At 43.0% G+C, this 24,848-nt stretch overlaps 1 protein-coding gene across 1 annotated transcript; it reads right to left on the bottom strand.

Moving 5' to 3' along the window:
* Nucleotides 1-27: 27 nt before the first annotated feature.
* Nucleotides 28-24,848, bottom strand: rabggta (Rab geranylgeranyltransferase subunit alpha). The gene is given in 20 exon segments (XM_030372747.1): nucleotides 28-469; nucleotides 3,163-3,250; nucleotides 3,470-3,583; nucleotides 3,721-3,738; nucleotides 3,740-3,813; nucleotides 3,816-3,837; nucleotides 5,520-5,644; nucleotides 5,750-5,838; nucleotides 7,915-7,966; nucleotides 8,086-8,191; nucleotides 9,941-10,036; nucleotides 11,838-11,920; nucleotides 12,063-12,146; nucleotides 21,732-21,977; nucleotides 22,198-22,385; nucleotides 23,469-23,488; nucleotides 23,490-23,594; nucleotides 24,043-24,153; nucleotides 24,269-24,309; nucleotides 24,578-24,848. Coding segments are annotated over 19 exon segments (1,773 nt in total). The 5' UTR covers nucleotides 24,272-24,309; nucleotides 24,578-24,848; the 3' UTR covers nucleotides 28-320.

Here is a 24,848-nt window from a genome sequence, read left to right as displayed (position 1 = left end):
GTCAATAAAACCAAAACAAAAGAGATGATCAGGTGGCCACAGAGTTGCAATTTATTGGTGAATAAGAGATTAAAATGTGTGGAGTAGGCCTACACCAACTTTTAAATTGTAAATCTACAAACCATGTTAAAAAGCAAATGGCAACTCAATGCTAATCCTTAATTTATCAGTTACTTATTTTATTCTTCAAAATACAAGTTATCTGTAAGTTCTGTTGTGAATACAGGTATTCTTGCTCTTTAAGTGGTTTGCAGCATGCATTTTGGCGTCTACCACACACACACACACACACACCACCACTACCACCCCCCAGGGGCACATCACAGTTGGAGGTCCGTGACTGAGGGAAGCAGCTTTGCGATGTCCGACAGGAAGTTGGCCATCTGCGTGACGGGGTTGCCACGGAGATCCAGACTCCTGAGTTTAGGACAGGAGGCAAGCAGCGCAAGGTCTTCAATCTTGGAGATTTCTGCACATTCAGGGATGAGGAAAAACACGGCCATGACTGAGTCCTGCATCTCTGGCTGTTGAAGTACTCTTGAGGGCTGACCATGAAGCGAAACTCTATCACCATCTGTAGCCATTACCTCTCAGAAGAACCTTACCTGTGAGCTTCTTCGAGACATAATGGTTGCTGGTAATGACAGCTGGCTGAATGATTGAAGCCCTTATATTAACAAAGACTTGCTTGTGTCTTAAGTGGTATTAAAAATCATACTGTACTATGCAGATTCCATTAAAGGTTGGGTACGGAATTCGCTTTTTTGGCCATTTTTGCAAAATTACTTGAAATCCTTATCATAACCCGCTTACAGCCACTGAGTCAGAAGTACTGACATGAAAATTAAACTTGTCAATCATCTGTGGAACGGGCAGGGCTCGAAAAACTCCAGCCAATCATTTGGATTGCCACCTCGTTGCATTGGACAGTAAGTACGTCAATCAAACGGTCGTACTGCACTCCCCCTCCCCCGTGCCCCGCGCACGACCCCTTCGTGCAGTACTCGTGACCCAGAGCTCGTGACCCAGAGCAAGCTCCTGTTTGTTGTTATCCTGCGGTAGCTACTGGAACTAGTTAATCCACATTTGGACCTAGCAGTAGAAGACAATTTCCATGGCAGACAAGACGCCACCATCCCCACCACCACCACCACCACCAGCAAAGAGAAGGAAAACTCTTTTTCAGAGAGTAATTGATAATAAAAACGCTGAAAGAGAAAAACTGAAATCAAGAATAATCCTAGGCGCTGCTTTCGAACGTTGGCGGCAATTGAAGGACGAGAAGGGTCTAAAAACCGATGCTTGTGTGGCGGTTGACCTAGTTTCAAAGTTTAAACCGTTTATACTCGGTAATACCGGTGTTGAGACGAGTGTATTACTCGGTGTGAAAATGTCCACACCAAACAAACATACATTTTCTAAAAATAGTAATGATTTATGTGACCGTTTAATGTTTATAACATCTGGTGCAACCATAGCCGCGAGAACGTATTCTCAGCAGGGGGTGCTGGAAAAAACAACCCGGCCTGCACTAGACTCGCAACTCGTCATTGATAAAAAAGATATATAGCAGCGCAGCTCAATTACACCAGTGCATGCGCGCACAGTTGAAAATCGATCGTTGTGTTCACTTCCTTCACACCATGGTTCACATCCAGCTGCTCACAGAACAAGTTTAGCGCACCACCGCTACCCTCACACTTTTTCATATGACCTTTTTTCAGCACTAGGTCATATGAGCATTAAATAAATGCTGCGTCTCAACATGCCTTGGACAGCAGCGAGGATGACTCGCTTTGCCACGGGCCGAAACAGTTCGGAGCGACCACAGCCAGAGCGAACACAGCGGGGCAGAGGAGTGTCAGGAAGTTTTTGGTGTACACATCAGTACGGCCTATTTGCACTACTGTTTAGTGGCAATGCAGTGTTTTATTCTATGCCTTTTTATTTTCGTATATTATTTCAATTAATACAATTTATTTATTCATGAAATCAAGATCTGGTCTTCAAATCTTTTTTCCAAATATAGGTCGTCTTACAATGGGGTTTGTGTTTATATTCGGACCAATACGGTACAGCGGGCGCTCACGTGACGTTAAGCATTTCCTGGTGCATAATGTGACGCTTCAGAACCTAAAATCCCGTTTCTCCCCGTTGACACGACAACACATAACCGGCGTTTTCAGAAATCTCCACTTTGGCCGGAGTTTTTAGAAATGATCGTTTTCTGTGATAAGACAGGGCCTCGGACAGGGGGTGTTGCAGCACCCCCACTTCCCGCGGTACTGGGTCTGAATATAGTGCCATGTTGTTAAACGAAAACCTACGCTAGCCTGGCTCGCTCTCGCGCATCTCTGTTCGCGCTCGTGCATGATTGCGCGTCCAGGTACTTGGAATGGGTGGAGTCAGAGTAAGCGTTGAAGGAGAGGGGGTAGGACCCTTTATTATGTCCATGGGTAGGACCATTTGAGTTGTGTATTTTCAAAATCTGCTGGCGTTTCGCAAATCGCGTACCCAACCTTTAAACACCAACTTCTATCACATACTGAAATTGTCAACCATAGCAATTATGAATAGTTCCCATAATGTTTATTCTGTACGTATTTTTGAGCTTTAAAAATGTTTAAGTTCTTCATTTTTCATATTTATCTCTTTAAATATTCTTATCTGGCTCATGTTTTATTCAATCTCTCACTGACATCTGGCCCCAGGCAGATTTCCAGTAGATTTGGCCTAGGTCAGGCAAATTGCCAATATTTATCTAATATGGGGGAAAATGAATACAATGACTGTAAAGGAGTGCCCATCACTGTGTAACATTTTTCTTTGCATTGACTGGCTGTAGGTGTACCCAACTGAGACAGAGGCATTTTGGTCTGTGCCAATTGACGAAACTCCTTGGGAATCAAAAATGAACCGAGAGGTTCCACACTTATACACGTTTGTGAATTGCTCTGGCGATGTCAGGCTTATGTTTCAGTGCATGCGAGCACACTCACGGGACAAGCCCATAAGGCGTAGCCTAGAAGGCTACACCTACAATCATTGAACTACAGTTAAAATAACAACCCGTTTATCCAGATGAATCATCAGTGCTTCAGAGCCAAAAGCTCAAAAACAAGCATAGATCAGTTTTTTCTTCTCAAACGCATTTAAGGATACTGTTATTCTTTAAGGAAATTTCCTCCAATTTGGGAAGCTGATAAACCCCTTCTAAATCTACTATGGAATTGTTATCGGCTTCCAAGACCTGGAATAGAGAGAATAGATAAAGAGAGTCAGAATTTCCTGTACAGAAGACATGATAAAATAATGAGTCATAGTTTTTAACTACATCGTTATGGATGTGGAAGTGTTTCCACATTAAATATGCCTGTATAAATCCTATGTTTGCAGATTCTTGCAGACATAGGAGCCTTCGTCTAGTGTATGTTTATTTTTTCATCAAGTATTTGTTACTCAGTTCTACCTCCAGACACTGTAGCATACAGAACTGAGGAGGCAGCCTCTCCAGCTCATTGGACGAAAGGTTAATATGGGTCACCAATAAGAGCTGGTCCAGGTGGCAAAGAGTGCTCAGCTTCTGTTTAGATCGACAGAGAATAGAGACCCCTTTGTATTAGAGCCTTGCATTAGAGCTGAACATTATAAAATTAAAAGATTAACAAATTCTAACAAGACCAGATGCACAGTCACACTCAGCATGATATCATAACCCACCTTGTTTGAGATACGGAAGGACCCGTACCTCTGCATACTCCATTTTAAGAATTGTGTTTTCTATAATGAATTTACTGCACAGGTCACCGTATAGGCAGACCGCATGGAATCCACTTCCTGGGGGAGCAATCAAGTCACGTTAGTGTTTCCCTTACTAAATACTCTATGTTAATTAGATGGTGAAGTGAACAGCCCATCACGCAACCGGTAGAGGCCTTTCTCGGGTCCACCCAAAATTTCAAGAATGTACACCCGACTCTGCCATTTCCTAGAGGAGGTAAAAGTATAGATCAAAGGCAGTAGAGCCGATCAAACCCAAAATAGAAAAGGTTCTAGTTTTAACACGCTCTTGATCCAAATGAGGATCAAGATGTATAAAATAGCCTTCAAAAGGAGGAGTTGTAGCCAATATTTATAATTTGATTCTATAATTTGTGTTTAGTAAGTGAGATTGAAATAACACATAATAACAGCACTATTACACACAGCATTATCATCTTAATTGCGGCGAATGTAGGGAAGAACCAAAGGAAGGGAAGTAGGAAGAGGCTTTTGTGGGAAATGTATTTTCAGAACATTGCTCTCCTTGGCCAGTGTTGGGAAGGTTACTATTAAAATGTATCCAGTTACAGAATACATGCCCAAAAATGTGAGATGTAACGTATTCCGTTTCATCACTCAATCCGAGTATTGTATTCTGAATACTTGGATTACTTCCATTGCATTTTATAAAGGAATGCGGCATCAAATCCTGCTTACTAAACAGGCCAATTCTGGTGTGTTCTTCTGTTCAAACTGGCTGAATGTGTTAGGCCCAAGTCTCCCTGTAAGTGAACTATTTATTGTAATTTGCTGTAGTGGAACAAAGACTATAAGGGTATGTACACGCAAAAGATATTTGATATTGCATCTAACATTTTTTTCACTGAGCTAAGTGCATAGGTGTTGCCTATAAAATCGCCTTAAAAAGAAAGAAAGAAAGAAAAGATCGTTCAATTATCGGCATTTTTATGTGTGTTTTCCAGCATACGTTTTATTTGTGTCTGTCCAAATTCCCAAACGGTCCGACAATTTGCTGCTAGTCTTGGAGTTACCGCTAATCAAACATTAATTCCCATAATGTGCGCGGCTGAGTCTTACGTCCAAAGAGGCATATGCTTTGTAGAACTGGATCGGACCGAGGTACGTTCGCTTTCACATCTCGAGCAAACCGTACCAGGGTTTGTTTGGAAGCGAACCGAGACAAGCTGTTCAGGGAGGTCTCGGTCGGCTGATTTGGTTCACATCGAAGTGAGGTGGTTTCATTTACACCAACGCAAACGTACCGAACCAAGGGGACCCAACTCGTTTAGTGCGCACTAAATGCTGTTGGTGTGAAAGCACGAATAAACTGCTGAAACAGAAGCATCGTCATGTAATCCATTGTTTTCAACAATGTAACTATTCTAAATACCAACTATTTAAATTGTAACTTTAACGGAATACAGTTAGCTATAATTTGTATTCTGAATACGTAACGCCAGTACATGTATTCCGTTACTCCCCAACACTGTCTTTTGCAATACACTGCTCTCTCTCTTTACATCCTACTAATTGTACACCTACAGGAGAATAACTGTCGTCTAAGAAACCATTGTTAAAGTCTCTGACTTCACTAAAATATCTGTGACCAATATCATTTGTCAGAATGACTTCACTGTACCAAGCATTTAGTGAGTCGTATCGGACCCCTCTTGGGCGTGATACAATTTGGACTCAAATCCCTCGGTTGGATTTGAAGTTGTGGTGCAGGGTTGGACCTGTAGAAGACCTCTAATAGCAGCAATGCCTTACTTTCAAGGGTCTGGAAAGTGAGCCAGCGTCTCCTTCTCGTAGCCCAGGGGGTCTAGCGCCCTCATCAGGAGGACAATGGTCAACAGGCACCCTGCCAAAGGAATGGAGGATACGAAGTCCAAGAATCACAAACACAATGCGGCATGGGCGGATCCTTGTTGTGTAATATAGTGCAGCGGGACCTAGGCGGACGTACATTTATTCAGAGGCTCCAGTTCTTGGAGCTGGTTGCAAGTTTGCAGCTCAGACTGCAGAACTGATGTCTTCTCCACCGACAGCTCACTCCTAAGCGCGCACACACACACACACACACACACACACACACACACACACCACACACACACACACACACACACACACACACCACACACACACACACACACACACACACACAGAGACAATTAAAGACGACAGGTCACAGCTGACCTGGGATGGTCAGCTGTGGGGGGGGATGTACATCCCCCCCCCCCCAATAAAAAAAAAAAAAATAACAACCCCACTCACACTCGTGTTATATTGCTTAAAGTTCTCAATGCATCGTTTTTCATTGATTTGCGTTGGTCCTCATAGCAAAGAATGCCCTCTGAGTCGGTTTTGTTGCAATTTTTTTTAATGAATATTCATGACATGCAAATGTCTCACCTCTGATTGGCTAACACACACACACGAGAGAGAGAAGAGAGAAGAGAGAGAGAGAGGTTGGATTGAACATTCATTCACCGTGACCGCGGTGCGGGCACTCCCGCGACTCCCACAGTGCCCCGTGAACGAATGAATGAATGGCCCGGGATCCACTGGCCGGGCAACGCGGACTCCCCAAAAACAGATCACGGGCAGAGGCCTTATTAGGCCTATATATTTTGTGTGTGTGTAATGCAACAGCCTTTTTGTGGAGGATTTCTTATTTTTTTCACCCAAAAAAAATAAAAACAATGAAAGTTTAAAATCCCCCCCCAAAATGGAATCACGTTCCCAGCGCCCCCCCTAGGTTGTGCGAACGCCCCCGTTGAGAAACCATGCGTTACAGCATAACTGCATATAAATATTTTATTTCAGGAAACACATTGTTACCAGGCCAGTAGCCTCATAAATCCAGAATGCAAATGTCCGACACTATTCCCGAATATCAGACATTTGGAATATCTTCCAGGCGTTATTCACTAATAATTAAATAATCACCAAAAGTCCACATTTACACGACAAACGACACAAACTAAGTTGCTTCAATAATGCCATTATTAAATTAGCCTAGGCAAAAAAAAACATAACAGCCATTCTCGGGAAAAATTGTAAACGGGTAAAAAATAATAAATTCGATAATTGCAATTCTTGCAGGCTACTTTCGGCGCAACTTCATGGCATGGAAGTGCTCCTCTGCTCGCGAAAAGTTGAAGTCTTTCAACCCCGGCCCAAGGCTCGATATGCGCATCAGCCTCGTCACCTTTTCCTCAGCTAGGCGGTTTCTGATAGATGTTTTAATCCTGTTTTGGAGAGAAAAAGCTTGTTCCAGAGGAACACTGGACACGGGGATTGTGCTGGCGATTTTGGCAATATTTGCCCAGTCGGGAAAGATTTGTGCGTTCACACCAATCGCGACGGGGCGACAAGATCCCATACAAAGTGAACGTAGAGACGCGTATCGGGCGAATTTTTCGCGAGAGAAAACCGGCGACAAGTTTTGATTTGTCGCTCCACACTTTCGCTGTGCACAGGCGAGCACGTTCACGAGGATTTGTGCCGCGACAAATTCTCTCGAGTTGAAATATTTCCACTTTGACGCGAATTTCGCGTGATGACAGCCAATCAGCGTTCAACAGCGTGGCCACTGAGTGACATGTGTATGCATGTGCGGGTGCACTGCGCGTGATTATGCATGCACGTTCGTGTTTGCCTCCCTGGTGAGCTCGGCCAGGAACCGCTACTGGATTTCATATGCTACTGATTAATTCATACATAAATGCGAACTTCTTTCTTTTCTTTCTCGGACATGTGGGCCATTTACATTTTATTATACTGGCCATGCGTGCGTGCAATCGGCCAATGTCCGGCTAAAGCCGGCTAACGTGAACACTGGCCGGTAGATAGCCTTTGTCACGACGAAAGGAGGAGATTGTGGGAAGCCTGACACGACAGCCGGTGACCAATTACAAATCACGATTCAAGTAAAATATTACAAATGTCGGAAAAAAATAAACCCTGGAATATATAGGAAGTCAATGTTCAGACGCTTTATAATAATAAACTAAGGGTTTTAGCATGTACTATTCCTTTAGGCCTCAGAAAATGATGTTCCAGTAAAGTAATTACAGTCAATCGATTCCTAACATTTTTGGATGTCCACCACTTTACATATAAACATACCTGAAAAGCTCCAGGTCAGTGGCAGAATCCCGGCACCAACTCTGGGATCGACCTGTGGAAGGGAAAGTGAAAGATGGAGTCGTCTTATAAATAAAGATGGCGACAGTGTGCGATCATACAGCTAAAAAGAACACAACATAGGAAAGAGCCAAGATTTCTGCAAGATCCCACCAGTGTAGAGTGCGCAGTCCCTGTGCGTATGATTCTCCGTCCAGTGCACGGTCAGGTTATGCTCGTTGCCAATGTCACTTATGGTGGCAGGGGGGAGATCACAGACCTAAACCTAGGTTAAGGTTCTGCCAACTGTGATTAAAAGATTATCGATTAAATTTTCCATCCTCTCCACCATGTCACATTGCTTCATGTCAATTGTTAAGCGGTAGAGTTTCTAGCGCCCTGAAGGGCAATGCCTGTTATTCATTGGTACGTATTTCCCAGTTGTAGGGTTGAAATCATACGTATTTATTTCTGTATATATCTTTTACTATTTAACTGCAGAGGATTATTAAAACCGCCCAAAACATCATCAACCAACAGCTACCTACCATGGACACCATCTTCAACTCCCGATGCTTGCAGAAGACACACAACATTATGAAAGACTCATACCACCCTGCCAACTATCTGTTTGAACTGCTGCCCTCAGGGAAACGTTACAGGTCCATCAGAACACGCACCACAAGATTCATAAACAGTCAGTTTCTATCCCAAAGCAGTCACCATACTTAACTCTGACCTGAAAATAAATCCACTAGTTCCGACAGTATTAATCCGTGGCGTCCACATGTAATGCAATGCTCAGCACTTTACATATTTGTACTACTATTTTAAGGCATACTATTTTTTTTACTATTTTTTAGGCATACAATGGCACTAAGTTAACAGTATAGTGTATGACGACATGATGTAGTGAGTGAACGAAATGTTGAATGTATTTTCTTTATTTATTTATTATTTATTATGTTACCTTTTTAAATGAGACCAGTACGTGAGTGCACTGAATTTCGTTGTACTTCTGTCCAATGACAAATAAATATATCCTATCCTAATGCATTAATTGCAAACTTTTCCAAATCCGTCAATTTCAAACCCATTCCTCACTAAGAAAACATTCTCAACTATCACCCGCTCCACTGTATACAGAGGTGAAAGGTTACAGGTGGTGTTTAAGGATATTTTCGGGATTTTTTTTAAATCGTTCAGATTTCAGAGTCGCACAAAAACATATCGGGTCAAGCAGAATGTAAAGACAAATCTATATTCCTCTGCATGGATCCTTTCACAATATTGTTGGACACTTACAATAATCAGAGCCCGACAGTCGCAAAAACAAGCACTTTTAGAGGAGGTACAATGAAAATATTGCCCCATAGGGTTACAATGCAGCCTGCTTCGCTCCTGCAATGGCTGACGCTCTCTCGCTGACCGATAACGGGTGCCTGGCACACTATTCTAATGATGTCATTTGATATGGTTTAAATTAGTCTTCTTAACTGACAAACATCAAAATTGCAAACGTGGATGTTCGAAGAAAAAGTAGTAAATTATCCATCGTTTCGGTTGATTTGTAACTTTTGAAAATAATCTGTTTACCCGCCTGGACTCATTTGGATTATAAATATTAATAATTCCAAAACACTCGTATCAGCGAGTGAATGATTTTTTGAGATGTATTCCAATGGAAGTTTGATGAATGGAGAAATAACAGGCAGGAGGCAGTGAGCTGCGTTTAGAAAGAGTCTACCTGCGCTCTGTTTACAGAGTGAATCTAAGACTTGCAGTTTCCCTATAGTGTATTCCCGTTAATAACAGATGTTGCAACCATTATAAGTATGTTTCAAAGCAAGCGTCCCCACTGTTACTGTAGTATAAAAAGAAAAAATCTTAAATATACATTCAACCAAAAATCGCAGCTGCATGGGCCAAGCAGTGGGTCAACCTGGCTTGTAATGCACTGGCAGACACAGTGCATCCCATGTCCCCTAGCGTTCCTCATACCACTTGATCAGATAGATCCAAAGGATACCCAGACAGGGCTGTGTCTCAAGCGTGGGTGGACGCTCCTCCATTCCACTTGCTGGGGCTGCCCGTCGAGGACCAGCATCAGGCCAACAGCCTGCCCCTGATACAGGGGAACACAGGAGAGAGTCAGTCTCACATCCCATTGTTTAGCAAAGGTCACACGTCAGTTAACCATGCTTCACTACCCCATGTCCGACTCCGACAATATGGATAATGACAATAAAGGCCTATCATGTTCAGGGTAAATCAATGTCTATTAAACCTCAGTGCTCCGGTATAGAGTCGGCATAAAAAGATTGTGGGGGGTGGATGAGAAGTAGAGTTAAGATTCTCTGCCCGATCCCGACCCGACCCGCGGGCCGGGTTGGGCCAATATTTCCCACCACTATCCTCGAGCCGGGTCAGGCCGGGCCTTTGATCAAGCGTTAGTGTTTTTCTTTTCTTTTTTAAATCATTGCTTTATTGGCCTAATCTGAGGAGAAATCTATGCCACAAACAGAAATATTATAGGCCTTTATTTAACGGGTATTCTCAATGCCGTGGAACATGCGTGGGTAGTAGTCCGGTAACATGTCAACCCCAGCGTCTTCGGTTGCTAAGCGACGTCAGCGTCTTTGGCGGACTATTTCTCTGCTGATCAACACTATGAATGCTGGTAACGAATAAATTGTAAAAAGACACACCATGTGAAGTTATTGTTTGGTTTTGGCAAGTAGCCGTGTAATAAGCGGGATAATGTATAGAACATCGCCGGTCATTATCGAAAATAAGCCCCTTCAGGGCAAAGCAAGACACCTCCGCTGCACGTCGGTGTCCTGTTCGCCCTGTCGGGGCTTATTTTCCAGATAATGACCGGCGTTCCATACATTATCCCTTACATATATATTCAGCAGAGTAGGGCTAAGTAAAAAATGTGTACAAAGTTACACATGTATTAAAAAAATGTCGGGTTGAAATTGAGCTCGGGCTCATAATTACAGTTAATGTGTCTGGCCGGGCCGGGCTCGGACAGAACGTGCACGGGCTCGGGCCGGGTCGGGCTTGATTTTTTGGGCCTGATCTAAGTTCTAATGAGAAGGGGTATTACGTATTACGTCATATTAATGAATAAAGAATAAATCTGAAAAGGAATATTCACAATATTTACAGTGCAACTGTAGATTTATGGTAAGTACATTGATGGTACACTGGCCCCTCAAAGCTCTTCACAATTTGTGCCTCATGTTCACCCGTTCATACAAATGCTTGCATGTCAATCATCCAAGGCAACAGCCAGCTTGTTGGACGCAGTAAGGGTTAGCTGTCTTGCAAAAACATCAGTTACAAAAACCGGTCATGACTACTGAATGTTTGGATGCCCCTTCCTTCCTTCGTATTGCAGACTATCAAAATAGAACCAGAAACCTAAAGGTCAATGCTTTCTTCTGGCAGATCAGTGAGCCAGGGAAAACTGGTGTGCCTTTGGGCAAAACTAGGGAGTGCTTTGACAATTTGGGAGATTCAATGCATAATCTTTGACACAAGTTATATTTAGTTGCATTTAGAATTTCATTACCGATTAATTGTTCTACGTTAGTCAAATTCTAACACCATTAAAATAAATACATAAATGACAAATAATGCAATTGCCTGTCAGATGTTGATGTGTATGCATACTTTATGGTAAGTCTGCTGTGCGAAATGTTGCAACAATTGCCAATAACATTGGTGTTGCATTTCCCCTTTAACTATAAGTTGGTGTCCCTGTAATATTGTTAATTGTGGTGTGCCTTATCTGAAAATAAATTGGTCAACACCATAGAGAGGTATGGTAATTTATGGAGCTGGTGTTTTTTGGTGGTTGGTATATTTCTTTGAGGTGGGTAACTTTTTCTAGGAGGACATCATGTGAATAAACTCACATGAACTGGCTTGGAGAAACACACAGCCACCCTCTCCTCCTCTCGACTGACGTACACACAGCTGATCATCTCCTCCCGCTCCGCTGTGGGACATAATATCTTAAGAACATGTGACATAGCCATGCAGAAACTTAAATACATTTTTTCAGGTATTACTGACACTGATAACAGAAGATGCGTGCTGAAAGGCATGCAACCAGGAACTATATGCGTATTGACACTCACCTCTGCCCAACAGCCAGCGATAGTAGAACCAAGCACTCTGGTCATTGGGATCCGTGAAGAAGGCATTCTGCACAAGCTCATATTCTAGACACACAAACGCATACACAAGAAACAAAGTTTAAAAGTATATTAAAACCACCAAGGGGACTTCCGGGAAGATGGCGGAGAGAGTAAACGCATAGTTAACTAGCTCTCCAGAGTCGGTAAAAATATTCCCACTATTCAGACATAACTCGACAAACAAAACTACAGTATGAGTGGGACAAAAAAGAAAAGAAGTCAGAAAATCAACAAAAAGCAAAACAAAGCAGCAGAGCAACCCGTAACGGAAGAAATCTCAGAATACGAGGCTAGCGAAAACGAGGTTAGCGAACACGAAGAAGAGACAACCGAGAACATGGACAGCGCGGAGACGCTAAGAGTCGGGCTTGCTACTATCAGCAAGGACATCAACGAACTTAAACAAGAACTACGCCATGAGCTGATCACATTTAAAGACGAGCTGAAGAGAGAGATGAAGGAGGAAATCACCAAACTCCGGCAAGAAATAGACCGTCAGCTAAAGGAGAACAACAACGACCTAAAGGCACAACAGGTGAGCATCAGCGAGGCTCAGGGGCGCATAGCAGAAGTCGAGGAGTGGAAAATGGTGGCCAGTACCGCGCTGTCGGAGATGATGGGGCAGACGCGCCGAATGCAAGAGAAAATAACTGATCTCGAGGGGAGATCAAGGAGAAACAACATCAGAATCTTTGGGCTACCAGAAGACACGGAGGGGAGCTCGGCAGCCATATACCTGGAGCAGCTGCTAAAAGCCGAACTCGAACGCTGCGCCCAGGTCAATTATTGCCAACTTTCTACAGTTCGAGACGAAGGAAATGATTTTGAAGAGAGCCTGGCAGAAAAAGCTACAAGTAGGTGGCAAACAAATCTTCTTTGATCATGACTATCCTACAGAAATTGTTCAGAAACGAAAGGCATACGCGGGCATTAAAAGAGCACTGAAGGAGAAGGGAATTCGTTTCCAGACGCCGCTCGCCAAGATGCGAATACACTGGAACAACGGAGTGAAGATGTATGACAGTGCCATTGAAGCGGCGTGGGACATGAAGGAAAGAGGCTACACTGCGGACGTACCAGGACTGGAGGAGACACCGGAGCCGCGGCCGTGTGAAGGATGCGAGGAGCGGCAGAATGGCAGCGAGTGAGAGGGAAAGAACGGGGACCCGACCCGGCGCAGCGAGCAAGAGACAAGCTACAAAACTATCAGTGGAAATAATAAGTTCTATAAGTTCTAATAAGTTCTGCTTAAAAGAAGGTATGGGAAAGGATCATAATAACAGACTGGAATAAAAAGACTAATTAACAAGCACTGTACGGCACTAAGTGGATAAACAAACAAAAAGAAAAAAGACTGACAGAAGAATAGATCCACAGTGTGAGTATCTGAACATTTTCGGACTTCTTTAGTTTGAATAATATATTAAGAACCGACTGGGAGAGGTCGAGGTACTTATGTATAGGCGCTGTGGTACCCCACAAGTTGGGCGCGTACCGAGGTCTAGGGAGGGGCCCTTATTTAGAGATGAGGATATCCCCTTCACCCACCGACGGGGACGCGGGGAGGAGTAAAAGAATACCCCATGTTTGGAAGTTCGGGAGGTATTTGGTTTGTGTTCAGTTATATGTTCATGTTTATGTAGTTTGTAACGGTTTGGGAGAATATTTTCAGAGAGCAGTAAATGACTAATAACATCAAAATAATGTCGCTGAATGTGAATGGGTTAAATGTACCAATGAAAAGAGAAAGGGTGATGACAAAATTGAAAAAGGAAAAAGCACAAATTATATTCCTACAAGAGACACACAGTCATCTGATTAGAACATGAAAAATTGAAAAGATACGGCTACAGGAGCTTATACTACAGTACATATAAGGAGGGACGCAGGAGGGGAGTTGCAACATTAATACCAAACACAACACAATTCTATTACGAAAAGGAAATCAAAGACAAAGAAGGAAGGTATATAATAGTAAAAGGAAGAATAGAAAATTAACCAATCACACTGGTAAATGTATATGCACCCCCAGAAAGCGACAAATACTTTTTCAAGTCCATCTTTGACGTCATAGCAGTAGAAACAGAGGGAATCCTTATCTGTGGGGGCGATCTAAACGTTGTCATGAATCACAATATGGATACAACGAGTCTCAAAAGAACTAAAATGCCTTTAACAAGATTTGTCAATATGTCACTAGAAGAGATGGGGATGACAGATATATGCCGAAGTCTGCATCCTTTGGAAAAAGACTTTACGCACTATTCCGCTGCACATAAAGTTCATTCAAGGATAGACTATTTTCTACTGAATACAGGGGATAAACACAGAGTGACGGAATGTAAAATAGGAGGGGCAGACGTGTCTGACCATAATCCACTCTATTTAAAAATGTGTTTATGTAACAGGAAACAAAATACTGTATGGAGACTGAATGTAGGAATATTGAACAATGAACAACGAAAAGAGAAGGTAAAAGCAGATATAAAAAGGTACATAGAGGAAAATAACAATGGAGCAGTAGACCCAACAATATTATGGGATGCTATGAAGGTCGTGATAAGGGGGAAATTGATAGCGGAAACTGCGCATGCAAAACGAATTCATCCTCATCCTCATCGTCATCCGCTTATCCGGGGTCGGGTCGCGGGGGGGAGCAGCTCAAGCAGGGGGCCCCAGACTTCCCTTTCCCGGGCCACATTGACCAGCTCTGACGGGGGGATCCCGAGGCGTTCCCAGGCCAGTGTTGAGATATAATCTCTCCACCTAGTCCTGGGTCTTCCCCGAGGTCTCCTCCCCACTGGACGTGCCTGAAACACCTCCCAAGGAAGGCGCCCAGTGGGCATCCTTACCAGATGCCCGAACCACCTCAGCTGACTCCTTTCTAAGTAAAGGAGCAGCGGCTCTAATCCGAGTTCCTCACGGATGGCTGAGCTTCTCACCCTATCCCTAAGGGAGACGCCAGCCACCCTTCTGAGAAAACTCATCTCGGCCGCTTGTACCCGCGATCTCGTCCTTTCGGTCATCACCCAGCCCTCATGACCATAGGTGAGGATAGGAACGAAGATCGACCGGTAGATCGAGAGCTTTGCCTTGCGGCTCAGCTCTCTTTTCGTTACAACGGTGCGGTAAAGCGAACGCAATACCGCCCCCGCTGCTCCGATTCTCCGGCCAATCTCACGCTCCATAGTACCCTCACTCGCGAACAAGACCCCGAGGTACTTGAACTCCTTCACCTGGGCTAAGGACTCATTTCCTACCCGGAGTAAGCAATCCACCGGTTTCCTGCTAAGAGTCATGGCCTCAGATTTAGCGGTGCTGATCCTCATCCCAGCCGCTTCACACTCGGCCGCCAGCCGATCCAGTGAGTGCTGAAGGTCACAGGCCGATGATCCAATGAGGACCACATCATCTGCAAAAAGCAGTGACGAGATCCTCAGACCACCGAACTGCAACCCCTCCCCACCACGACTACGCCTCGATATCCTGTCCATGTATATCACAAACAGGATTGGTGACAAGGCGCAGCCCTGGCGGAGACCAGCACCCACTGAGAACGAAACTGACTGGCTGCCGAGAACACGAACACAGCTCTCGCTTTGGGAGTACAAAGATTGGATGGCCCTGAGGAGAGACCCCCTTACCCCATACTCCCGCAGCACCTCCCACAGTTTCTCCCGGGGGACCCGGTCATACGCCTTCTCCAGATCCACAAAACACATGTAGACCGGATGGGCATACTCCCAGGCCCCCTCCAGGATCCTTGCGAGAGTGAAGAGCTGGTCCGTAGTTCCACGTCCGGGGCGAAAACCGCATTGTTCCTCTTCAATCTGAGGTTCGACGATCGGCCGAACCCTCCTTTCCAGCACCTTGGAGTAGACTTTACCAGGGAGGCTGAGAAGTGTGATACCCCGGTAATTGGCACACACTCTCTGGTCCCCCTTTTTGAACAGGGGAACCACCACCCCGGTTTGCCACTCCTTTGGCACTGTACCAGACTCCCACGCGATGTTGAATAGGCGTGTCAACCATGACAGCCCCTCAACACCCAGAGCCTTTAGCATTTCTGGCTGGATCTCATCAATCCCTGGGGCTTTGCCACTGCGGAGATGTTTGACTACCTCAGTGACCTCCACCAGGGAAATTGACGACGAAACACCATCAACCTCGAGCTCTGCCTCCAACATAGAGGGCGGGTTATTCGGATTCAGGAGTTCCTCAAAGTGTTCCTTCCAACGTCCGACGACCTCCTCAGTTGAGGTCAACAGAGTCCCATCCTTACTGTACACAGCTTGGATGGTTCCCCGTTTCCCCCTCCTGAGGTGCCGGATAGTCTTCAAGAAACACTTTGGTGCCGACCGAAAGTCCTTCTCCATGGCCTCTCCGAACTTCTCCCACACCCGCTGCTTAGCCTCCGACACGGCAGCCGCTGCAGCCCTTCGAGCCTGTCGGTACCCTGCAACCGAGTCAGGAGTCCTCCAGGATATCATATCCCGGAAGGCCTCCTTCTTCAGTCGGACGGCTTCCCGTCCGACGAATTCAATTAGAATCATATAGAACACATACTGTGAGATTGAGGGAATTAGAACAGGGATATCAAAGAACAGAAGATCCAAAGGTATATCAACAAATCAGGGAAGTAAAAAAAAAGATAAATGACATTATTAGACGAGGTTGAAAAAAGGAACAAATTCTTCAAACAAAATTATTACGAAGCAGGCTCAAAGGCGACTAAATTGCTGGCGAGACGTATACGTAAACAACAAGCACTTAGTAGTATACATAAAATCAGAGATCCACATACAAGTGAATTAACAGATAAACCGGAGGATATAGAGAACATCTTTTGTGGATACTACAAGGAACTATATACACAACCCACATCTGAATGTGAGGAGGAAAGGAAGCTATTTTTAAATTCTTTGGATTTACCATCAATTGGTAGTATACAAAATGAGACATTAACGACCAATATTACTATAGAAGAAGTGAAAGATGCAATAAAGACACTAAAAAATAATAAATCCCCAGGTGGTGACGGATACCCAGCAGAGTGGTACGGGATGTTCGGGAAAGAGCTGACGCCACTACTTGTGGATTCTTTTAATTGGACTCTTCATAACAATAAAATACCTCCATCATGGGCTGAAGCCATTATAACCATCATCCCAAAACCAGGGAGGGACAAGGAACACTGTCAGAACTATAGACCAATCTCATTATTAAATGTAGATTACAAAATATATACAACAATTATCTCCAAACGATTGAATACTTTTATAACAGAACTGATAGAGGAAGATCAAACAGGATTCATTAAAGGACGTCAAACACATGATAACATTAGAAGGGCCCTGCATATTGTAGATCAAGCACAAAAGGAAAAACAAAGTACTATATTAGTAAGTATTGATGCAGAAAAGGCATTTGATTTGGTAAATTGGGAATTCTTATATAAAGTATTAGAACGATTTGGATTCAATAATAAGTCAATACAGTGCATAAAGACATTATACCACCAGCCCACTGCTAGAATCAAAATAAATGGAAACCTAACTGACAAATTTAGTATACAGAGATCAACTCGGCAAGGCTGTTGTTTGTCACCCACTCTTTTTGCGCTTTTTATCGAACCTTTGGCACAAGCAGTACGCCAAAATGAAGAGCTTAAGGGAGTTATAGTAAATGGCAAGGAACATAAAATAGGACTTTTCGCGGATGACGTCGTAGCCTTCCTCGAACAACCGAATAAATCACTACCTGCGTTGATAAAACTGCTCGAAATGTACGGACACCTTTCGGGATATAAAGTAAATGTTTCAAAAACACAAATTTTAGCACTTAATTACACCCCACCAAAGGAGATTCAGGAAGCATTTCACTTAAATTGGAATCTAAAGAAAATTAAATATCTGGGGATTACCATCACAAAAGGATTATCTAAACTTTATAAAGCCAATTATAACATGATAAGTCAGGAGATACAAAAAGATACGGAAAGATGGTATACTTTACCACTAGATCTTAACTCAAAAATTGAGATTATCAAAATGAATGTACAACCAAGACTTCTTATTCCAGTCCCTACCAGTAGAGATCCCCCAAACCCAATTTGTGACCTGGGACAGGATAATATCTCAGTTTATCTGGGGAGGCAAAAAACCAAGGGTTAGGTACGTAACTCTCCAGTTGCCAAAAGATAAAGGAGGTATGGGTCTCCCAAAACTGAAAGAGTACTTTTACGCTGCCCAATTTAGGCATATTATATGCTGGTGTATGCCAGATTAGACGGCTAAATGGAAAGACATGGAAATAGAGTTTGTAAAATATCCTATCCAGAGCCTTATTGGAGATCAAGAAATATACAAAAGGATTAAAAAAGGATTAAAAAATATAGATTCAATTACAACATTCACACTTGAACTATGGTTCAGAGTTATTAAAAAATATAGGATAAAGAAAGAAACAAAAGTTCTTAGATGGGTAGTATTTGACAGTAATTTTAAATCAGCTGAATATAAAGGATTCAAGCAGTGGGTAGACAAGGGAGTCACGGCATGGTGTACTTTAAAGAAGGATGGGGCACTGGAGAGTTTCCAAAACATGAAAGATATATATAGTTTGGATAAACGGGAATTCTACAGGTACCTACAACTAAGGGATTATTATAAAAAATAAATCGAGATAGACCCCTCCACAGAAGTGAAGTGATTTTTTTGTAGGCCTGTCACAATCACAATTTTTTCTGGGCGATTAATTGCCCCAGGAATTATTGCGATAAGCGATAATATTGCCGTTTTTCAACTAATATAATGATAAAGTACACCCTTTCGAAGATCAATAAACCTTTATTTTTAAAGAACACTGGAACTGGACGTCTGGAAGACATTTAAAATATCCAGAATAAATTAACAAAACAACCAAAAACAATCTATTATTAACAAAAAATGCTCTTGAATAAAAAACCAAACGCCACCAAAAAAATAAATAAAATTGAAACACTAAATAAAAAGGATGTAAACACGATTGCGCCAGGACTCCGCCTCCCACACAGACAATGCAACAAGTTAGTAGCCGCGTTTACATGGCACATCTGATCCGCATAGATTTCTATGCGGCATAGATCTGTTCCTAAAATGTGTTCCGAATGTAGGCTACTGTATACATGGCAGTAACAAAAGTGTCCGTTCCGTCTCTCGCGCACACCTGACACATCTCTGGACCGGCGGCGACATAATGGATGTCTTATGACTATCGGGGATTTTAAATTTGATTTTAATGAAAGCACGGCAGGAGAGAGCTTTTCTCTGCCTGCTCCTTCAATTAAGAAGGAGGAGGACAGCGCAGCAACGTCAATTTCTCGTCAGATCTTTATATTTACTTTAAGCTCCGCCGCAAACGAGAGGAATTTGGATGCGAGTCTGCAGCCAAGACTGGTGGGAGAGAGTGGTCTTACAGGAATTTAGTGACCAGGAATCCTCGAAGGTCCATTTGCGAACTACTGCAGCCGCCATCTCTCTAAGTTAAGAAGTATTTTAACGTTCAGCCTGCAAAAGTACTACTAGTAGCCTACTCATTTACAGTTACCTCGGACGCGCGCGGACACTACGATACGCGAACACGTCATTAATAAACACCCATGTCCCGTCGCTTAGCAACCGGACACGCTTACCGGACTACTTTTACGGAGTGATAACAAAGACGTGAATCAGGCAATAAATCCACGTTCCTTGACAGCGGTGAAGTTCGGTGTGCTTAAAAGTACCGACGGAGCTCAGTGGACCAATTGCGAACTACTGCGGCTGCTCTAAGTTAAACCCCAATCTATTCGGAATAAGTGCATACATGCCGATTACAACGGACTACACCACCTCTTCTATTCGGCATAGAATATTCCGAATGAGGCGTATACATCATGATTTTCTGTGTCCATGTCAACGCGGCTACTGACACTTGACGAGGGGGTTTACTCGTTGTGCCCTGTAATTATGAGCCGGAGCCCGATTTCAACCCGACATTTGTTACTTAGGCCTACCCTGCTAAATATATATAATATATATAAATATATATAATGCATAGAACGCCGGTCACTATCGGGAAAATAAGCCCCGACAGGGCGAACAGGCGACCGACGCGCAGCGGAGGTGTCTTGCTTCACCCTGAAGGGGCTTATTTTAGATAATGACCGCCGACGTTCTATACTACATCATCCCGCTTATTACAAGGCTACTTGCCAAGACGAAAAAATTACTTCACATGGTGTGTCTTTTTACAATATATTCGTTAGCAGCATTCGCAATGTTGATCAGCAGAGAAATAGTCCTTCAAAGACGTTGACGTTGCTTAGCAAACGAAGACGCTGGGGTTGACAAGTTACCGGACTATCTATGCAAGTGAACAGAGCGTTCCACGGCATTGAGAAGACCCGTGTAATAAAGGCCTATAATATTTCTGTTTATGGCATAGATTTCTTCTCAGATTAGGCCAATAAAGCAATGATTTAAAAAAAAGAGTGCGAATGGAAATTATTGCGGCCGGCAAAAAATTATCGCTCATTTTAATTTATCGCGCAATTAATTGATTTATTGCATATCGCGACAGGCCTAATGGTGTGATCCAAATTATAATGAATACATACAAAGGGAAGAAGATAAGAATCATATCTGCTTTATATAAAATATTGACAACAACTAAACATTCAACTAAATACATAAAGGAAAAATGGGAATCAGAGTTTAATACGAAAGTTTCGGATGATGATTGGCAAGCACTAATTCGCGGATATGGAGGGAGTTCTCTTGGAAAAATCTGGTTCGTTTTTTTATCACGCCCAAGGTCAAGAGCAAGTATAATAACACAAATTTAACATGTTGGAGAGAATGTGGAGTAAAGGATGCTGCAGACCACTCACACATATTTTGGAAATGTCATAAAGTGTTTAAGTTTTGGGGAATTGTACATGAAACTGTACAAAATATACTAGGTTACAATATTCCAATGAGCTATATGATACTATACCTTAGTAATTTCAATTCTGCCGAAGAGAGTATAAGAGTGAGAGATAAATATTTGGTTAAAATACTACTGATATCTAGTAAGAAGGCTATAACTAGGAAATGGGGTAAGGTGGAGCCTCCTTGTAAGGAAGAATGGATAGGCATAGTAGAGGAAATCTATGTCATGGAGAGACTGACACACCGCCTAAGACTACAACAAGCACAGCTCGAAGAAAAGTGGGAGAAATGGATCATATTCAGAACCAAAACCAGCGACGTGGAATATAGACGAGGAAAAACGTCCTGCCCACATGCCGTTCAAAATCCACCCAAAATGTCCTAGAAGCAGCCCAAGTTGTGACGAAGAGAAAATAAGAACTGCTAGAAATGTAACTCCCAAGCCAAACTTTCTGTTTGGTTTCTGTTTGTTTTGTTTTTTGTGTTATTTTAGACTGTGGACTGTCAATGTGAATTTTGCAATAAAAATGTAAGTGAAAAAAAAAAAAAACACCAAGGAGGTTCGGCAATGTGACCACATTTTGGCAGCATCCCCTGTCTGTATGAAACCACAACTACATGGAGACGTCTGGTTGAGGAACTGATTCCAGCATACCTTTGAGCAGCTGCTCCTCGCAGACACGATGGCTGTTGGTCCGTGGAGAGGTCTTGGCCAGCTGGGGGGTGGGCGAGAGTGGCTCGGGGGACTCCAGATGCAGCAGGGGCAGCAGGGTGCTGCGGTAGTGCCAGCTGGAGTAGTTGGAAAAGTTTGAGCCAATGAGGCGATCGGTGAAGCGGAGCTCCTGATCCACGGCCACGCCTGACATCCTCACCACCACCCGCCTGTAGTCCCAGCAGTGAACTGGGCCGCAGGAAGTAGACGATAGTGAGATCAAACATTTTCAGCACTTCATTATAGAGCCTCAAAGAGAGGAAAGCAGGTCAAATTCACCATAAAAGAAGAAAATGTAGGAAACCCTCTACCTATTCTCCTTAAAGATTGAGTCAATCCTCATTTGAAAACTGTAATGACTAAAAGTACATTATTTTTTATTCTCTCGCTTAACCTTTCCCGTACTCACAGTTACGCTCGTCCAAGCTGAGGCAGCGATCGCATAGACTCAGTTCTCTGACCCAGTCAGGCCGGGGCAGACGGGCTGAAACCCAACCTCGGTGGTGCCAGCTGCCATAAGACTTGGGGTTCTGCCTCAGACAGCGTTCCACAAAGGAAAGTTCAGACTCATAGATCTTCTGCACATCGTCCTCCTCTCTGCGATTGGGAGAGGGAAACACCAGACGGACATGGAAATTGAGTTATTGAAGAGTTAACACTGTAAAGTTTACACGGCAGAGTATGGATGGCTGATGGATGTATAATTAAAGTTATCTGTGTTTAGTAGGGCTGTAACGATACACAAACTCACGATTCGGTTTGTATCACGATTTTGACCCACGGTTCGATACATCCCACGATTTTTTGAAATTTAAAAAGCATTTTATTTAAAACAACACTTATATACCAATTAACTTAATGTAACATATAATAACAAATAATTTGGAACACTGAACAGATTTTGAACAGAAAGAATACTATTAAAGTATAGCTAAATGAATAAAGAAATAACGTGTGGGAGGATGCTTTCTTCAACTGTTTGGTTGGTTTAGTCAAATATCCTTACTAGCACTTCTTATTAGGCTATGTAGCTTAAATAATGACATAATCAGGCGTATAGAATGCAACATGTTTAATAGCCTAACTTTCAATAGATGGAGAAAAACCTGAATGTCTTGAAACGTCGCAATAACGAGGCGTTACGAGTAGCGTGCGCCAGAATGGCAATGTGCGTATGCGTGTGTGAGTGACGTCAGCGAGTGAGTGGGACGAGCGAGGAGAGCGAGCGGTAGCGCGTGTGTCTAGTGAAGAAGCGAACGAGTCCGTAGAATAAAGTACCCATCCTGTCAATAATCGGTGGCCGCTTCATTCCGACCTATAAGCAGACAAACTGCCAGTCAAATCACACAAAACACTACAGACAGGATCACACAGGGCCCCCTCTGGATAAATGTCGTTCATATCGCATATGAGCACTTCGACGGCTGTGGAGAAATGCGATCCTCCGTAGCCACGGAGGATTGCAGTCGCATACTTACGGCATCGATTGGAGGGGGCGCTGTCAGCAGACTATTATTTAGACAAATTATTAGCAAATTTCAATCGGACAATTTGACCGCAGAGTTAGAAAGGGCGTATCGCGCTTCTGCCTTCTCACAACCGCGAGACAGGATCGTGGCTTTGGTGTATCGCGATTTCGGTTTGATACGCGTATCGTTACAGCCCTAGTGGTTAGCTGACCTCACAGTCTCCAGGTGCAATCAGAATCTCTCTCCTGTAGTTCCAGAGGGTTGAGAAGTCAGGATTGGACGACAGCAGCTGCTGTGTTAACTGTAGAGCCTCCTCATCCAAAACCCCCTCCTTCCTCTGAAAGAAAACACGATGTTCGTGTGTAGTGTGAGTGTCAAAGAGAAGCCATGAATTTACAGAGGTGATAGTCTGAAAAACGCATAAAAGATAGCCTTTCGTCAGAGTAGGTCAGAAGCCGTCTAGCTTCATATTATCCATTAATCATGCGTGTACATTAAGCTGTAACACATGCCATTAATCATGTGTTACAACTATGCCTTGCCCTATGTGACCACATTTGTGGCAATCCATTCAATTATAAAGGTGTGCGTGTTCCGATATGATTCGTAAATCAATGAGTTACTTCAACCCAATTTATTTATCCAGCTCTCTTGTTAATGATGGTGTGCAACAATATAATAAACATGCATCACTTAAATATTCAACCATTAACATCTGCAATAGATTCATATTCATTTGAAATAGGGCTAATAAATTATCTCGGCACTCATGACTGCAGACATACCTGACTGAAACAGACATCTCGTGCTGTTACATATAGCTTTAGTTTCTTCTCTCGTTCCTTCCTTTTCTCCTCTTCCTGCTGCGCTGTAGACTTTATCTTTAACCGACCGTGCTGCCAAAGAACCACAATAGGAACCCATCATGTGTGTACGGTGATTTGAATTTAGTTTGGCTATGCCTTTTCCATAAGCAAATTAATGAACTATAATAAATAATGCGTCGCCTACCATTCTTTTTGGCTGCAAGAGCTGCTTTTGAAATGCTGTATCTAAAAATAAAAAGGGAGAAGTAGATGCAGAAACGTTACTGATAAATTAGAAATTGATCAAATTCTACAGCAGCAGTTTGGACGGATAATCTGATAACCAACTCATTATATTGTTCATGTGACATGTCATCGTATATGTTAAAAGTTAGATGATACATTTGAAATTAATCTAACGTTAGAGAATGTTTTGTTGTCAATCATTAACACTGGGTAGGTAAAATGTTACATAGGCATTAACTTAACGTAAGATGGAAGATGAATTACTTACCTCTACTATAAGCTGATATCTTCGTTTAATAAATATATTGCAGAAAACCCTTTTGATTTGGCTATGTCACTGTAGGATAAATAACTGCAAGTTTTACTTCCGTCCTATTTAAATGACGTCAGGAAAGAGATCTTGGCTGCGGCCGTTTCTCACTGCCTCGCCTGTAGTCATTACAATATAAACAATCAGTGGCTTGAAAAAGATTGTATGAGATTGCCGTTTCTCAATTTTCCTATATAGCCTATTATTATATTATTGGAGAGTAGGCTAT

Source organism: Gadus morhua, chromosome 12, assembly GCF_902167405.1.
Source record: "Gadus morhua chromosome 12, gadMor3.0, whole genome shotgun sequence".
Taxonomy (NCBI): domain Eukaryota; kingdom Metazoa; phylum Chordata; class Actinopteri; order Gadiformes; family Gadidae; genus Gadus; species Gadus morhua.
The sequence above is the reverse complement of the archived record's forward strand: the minus strand, read 5'-3'. Positions and strand labels throughout refer to the sequence as shown.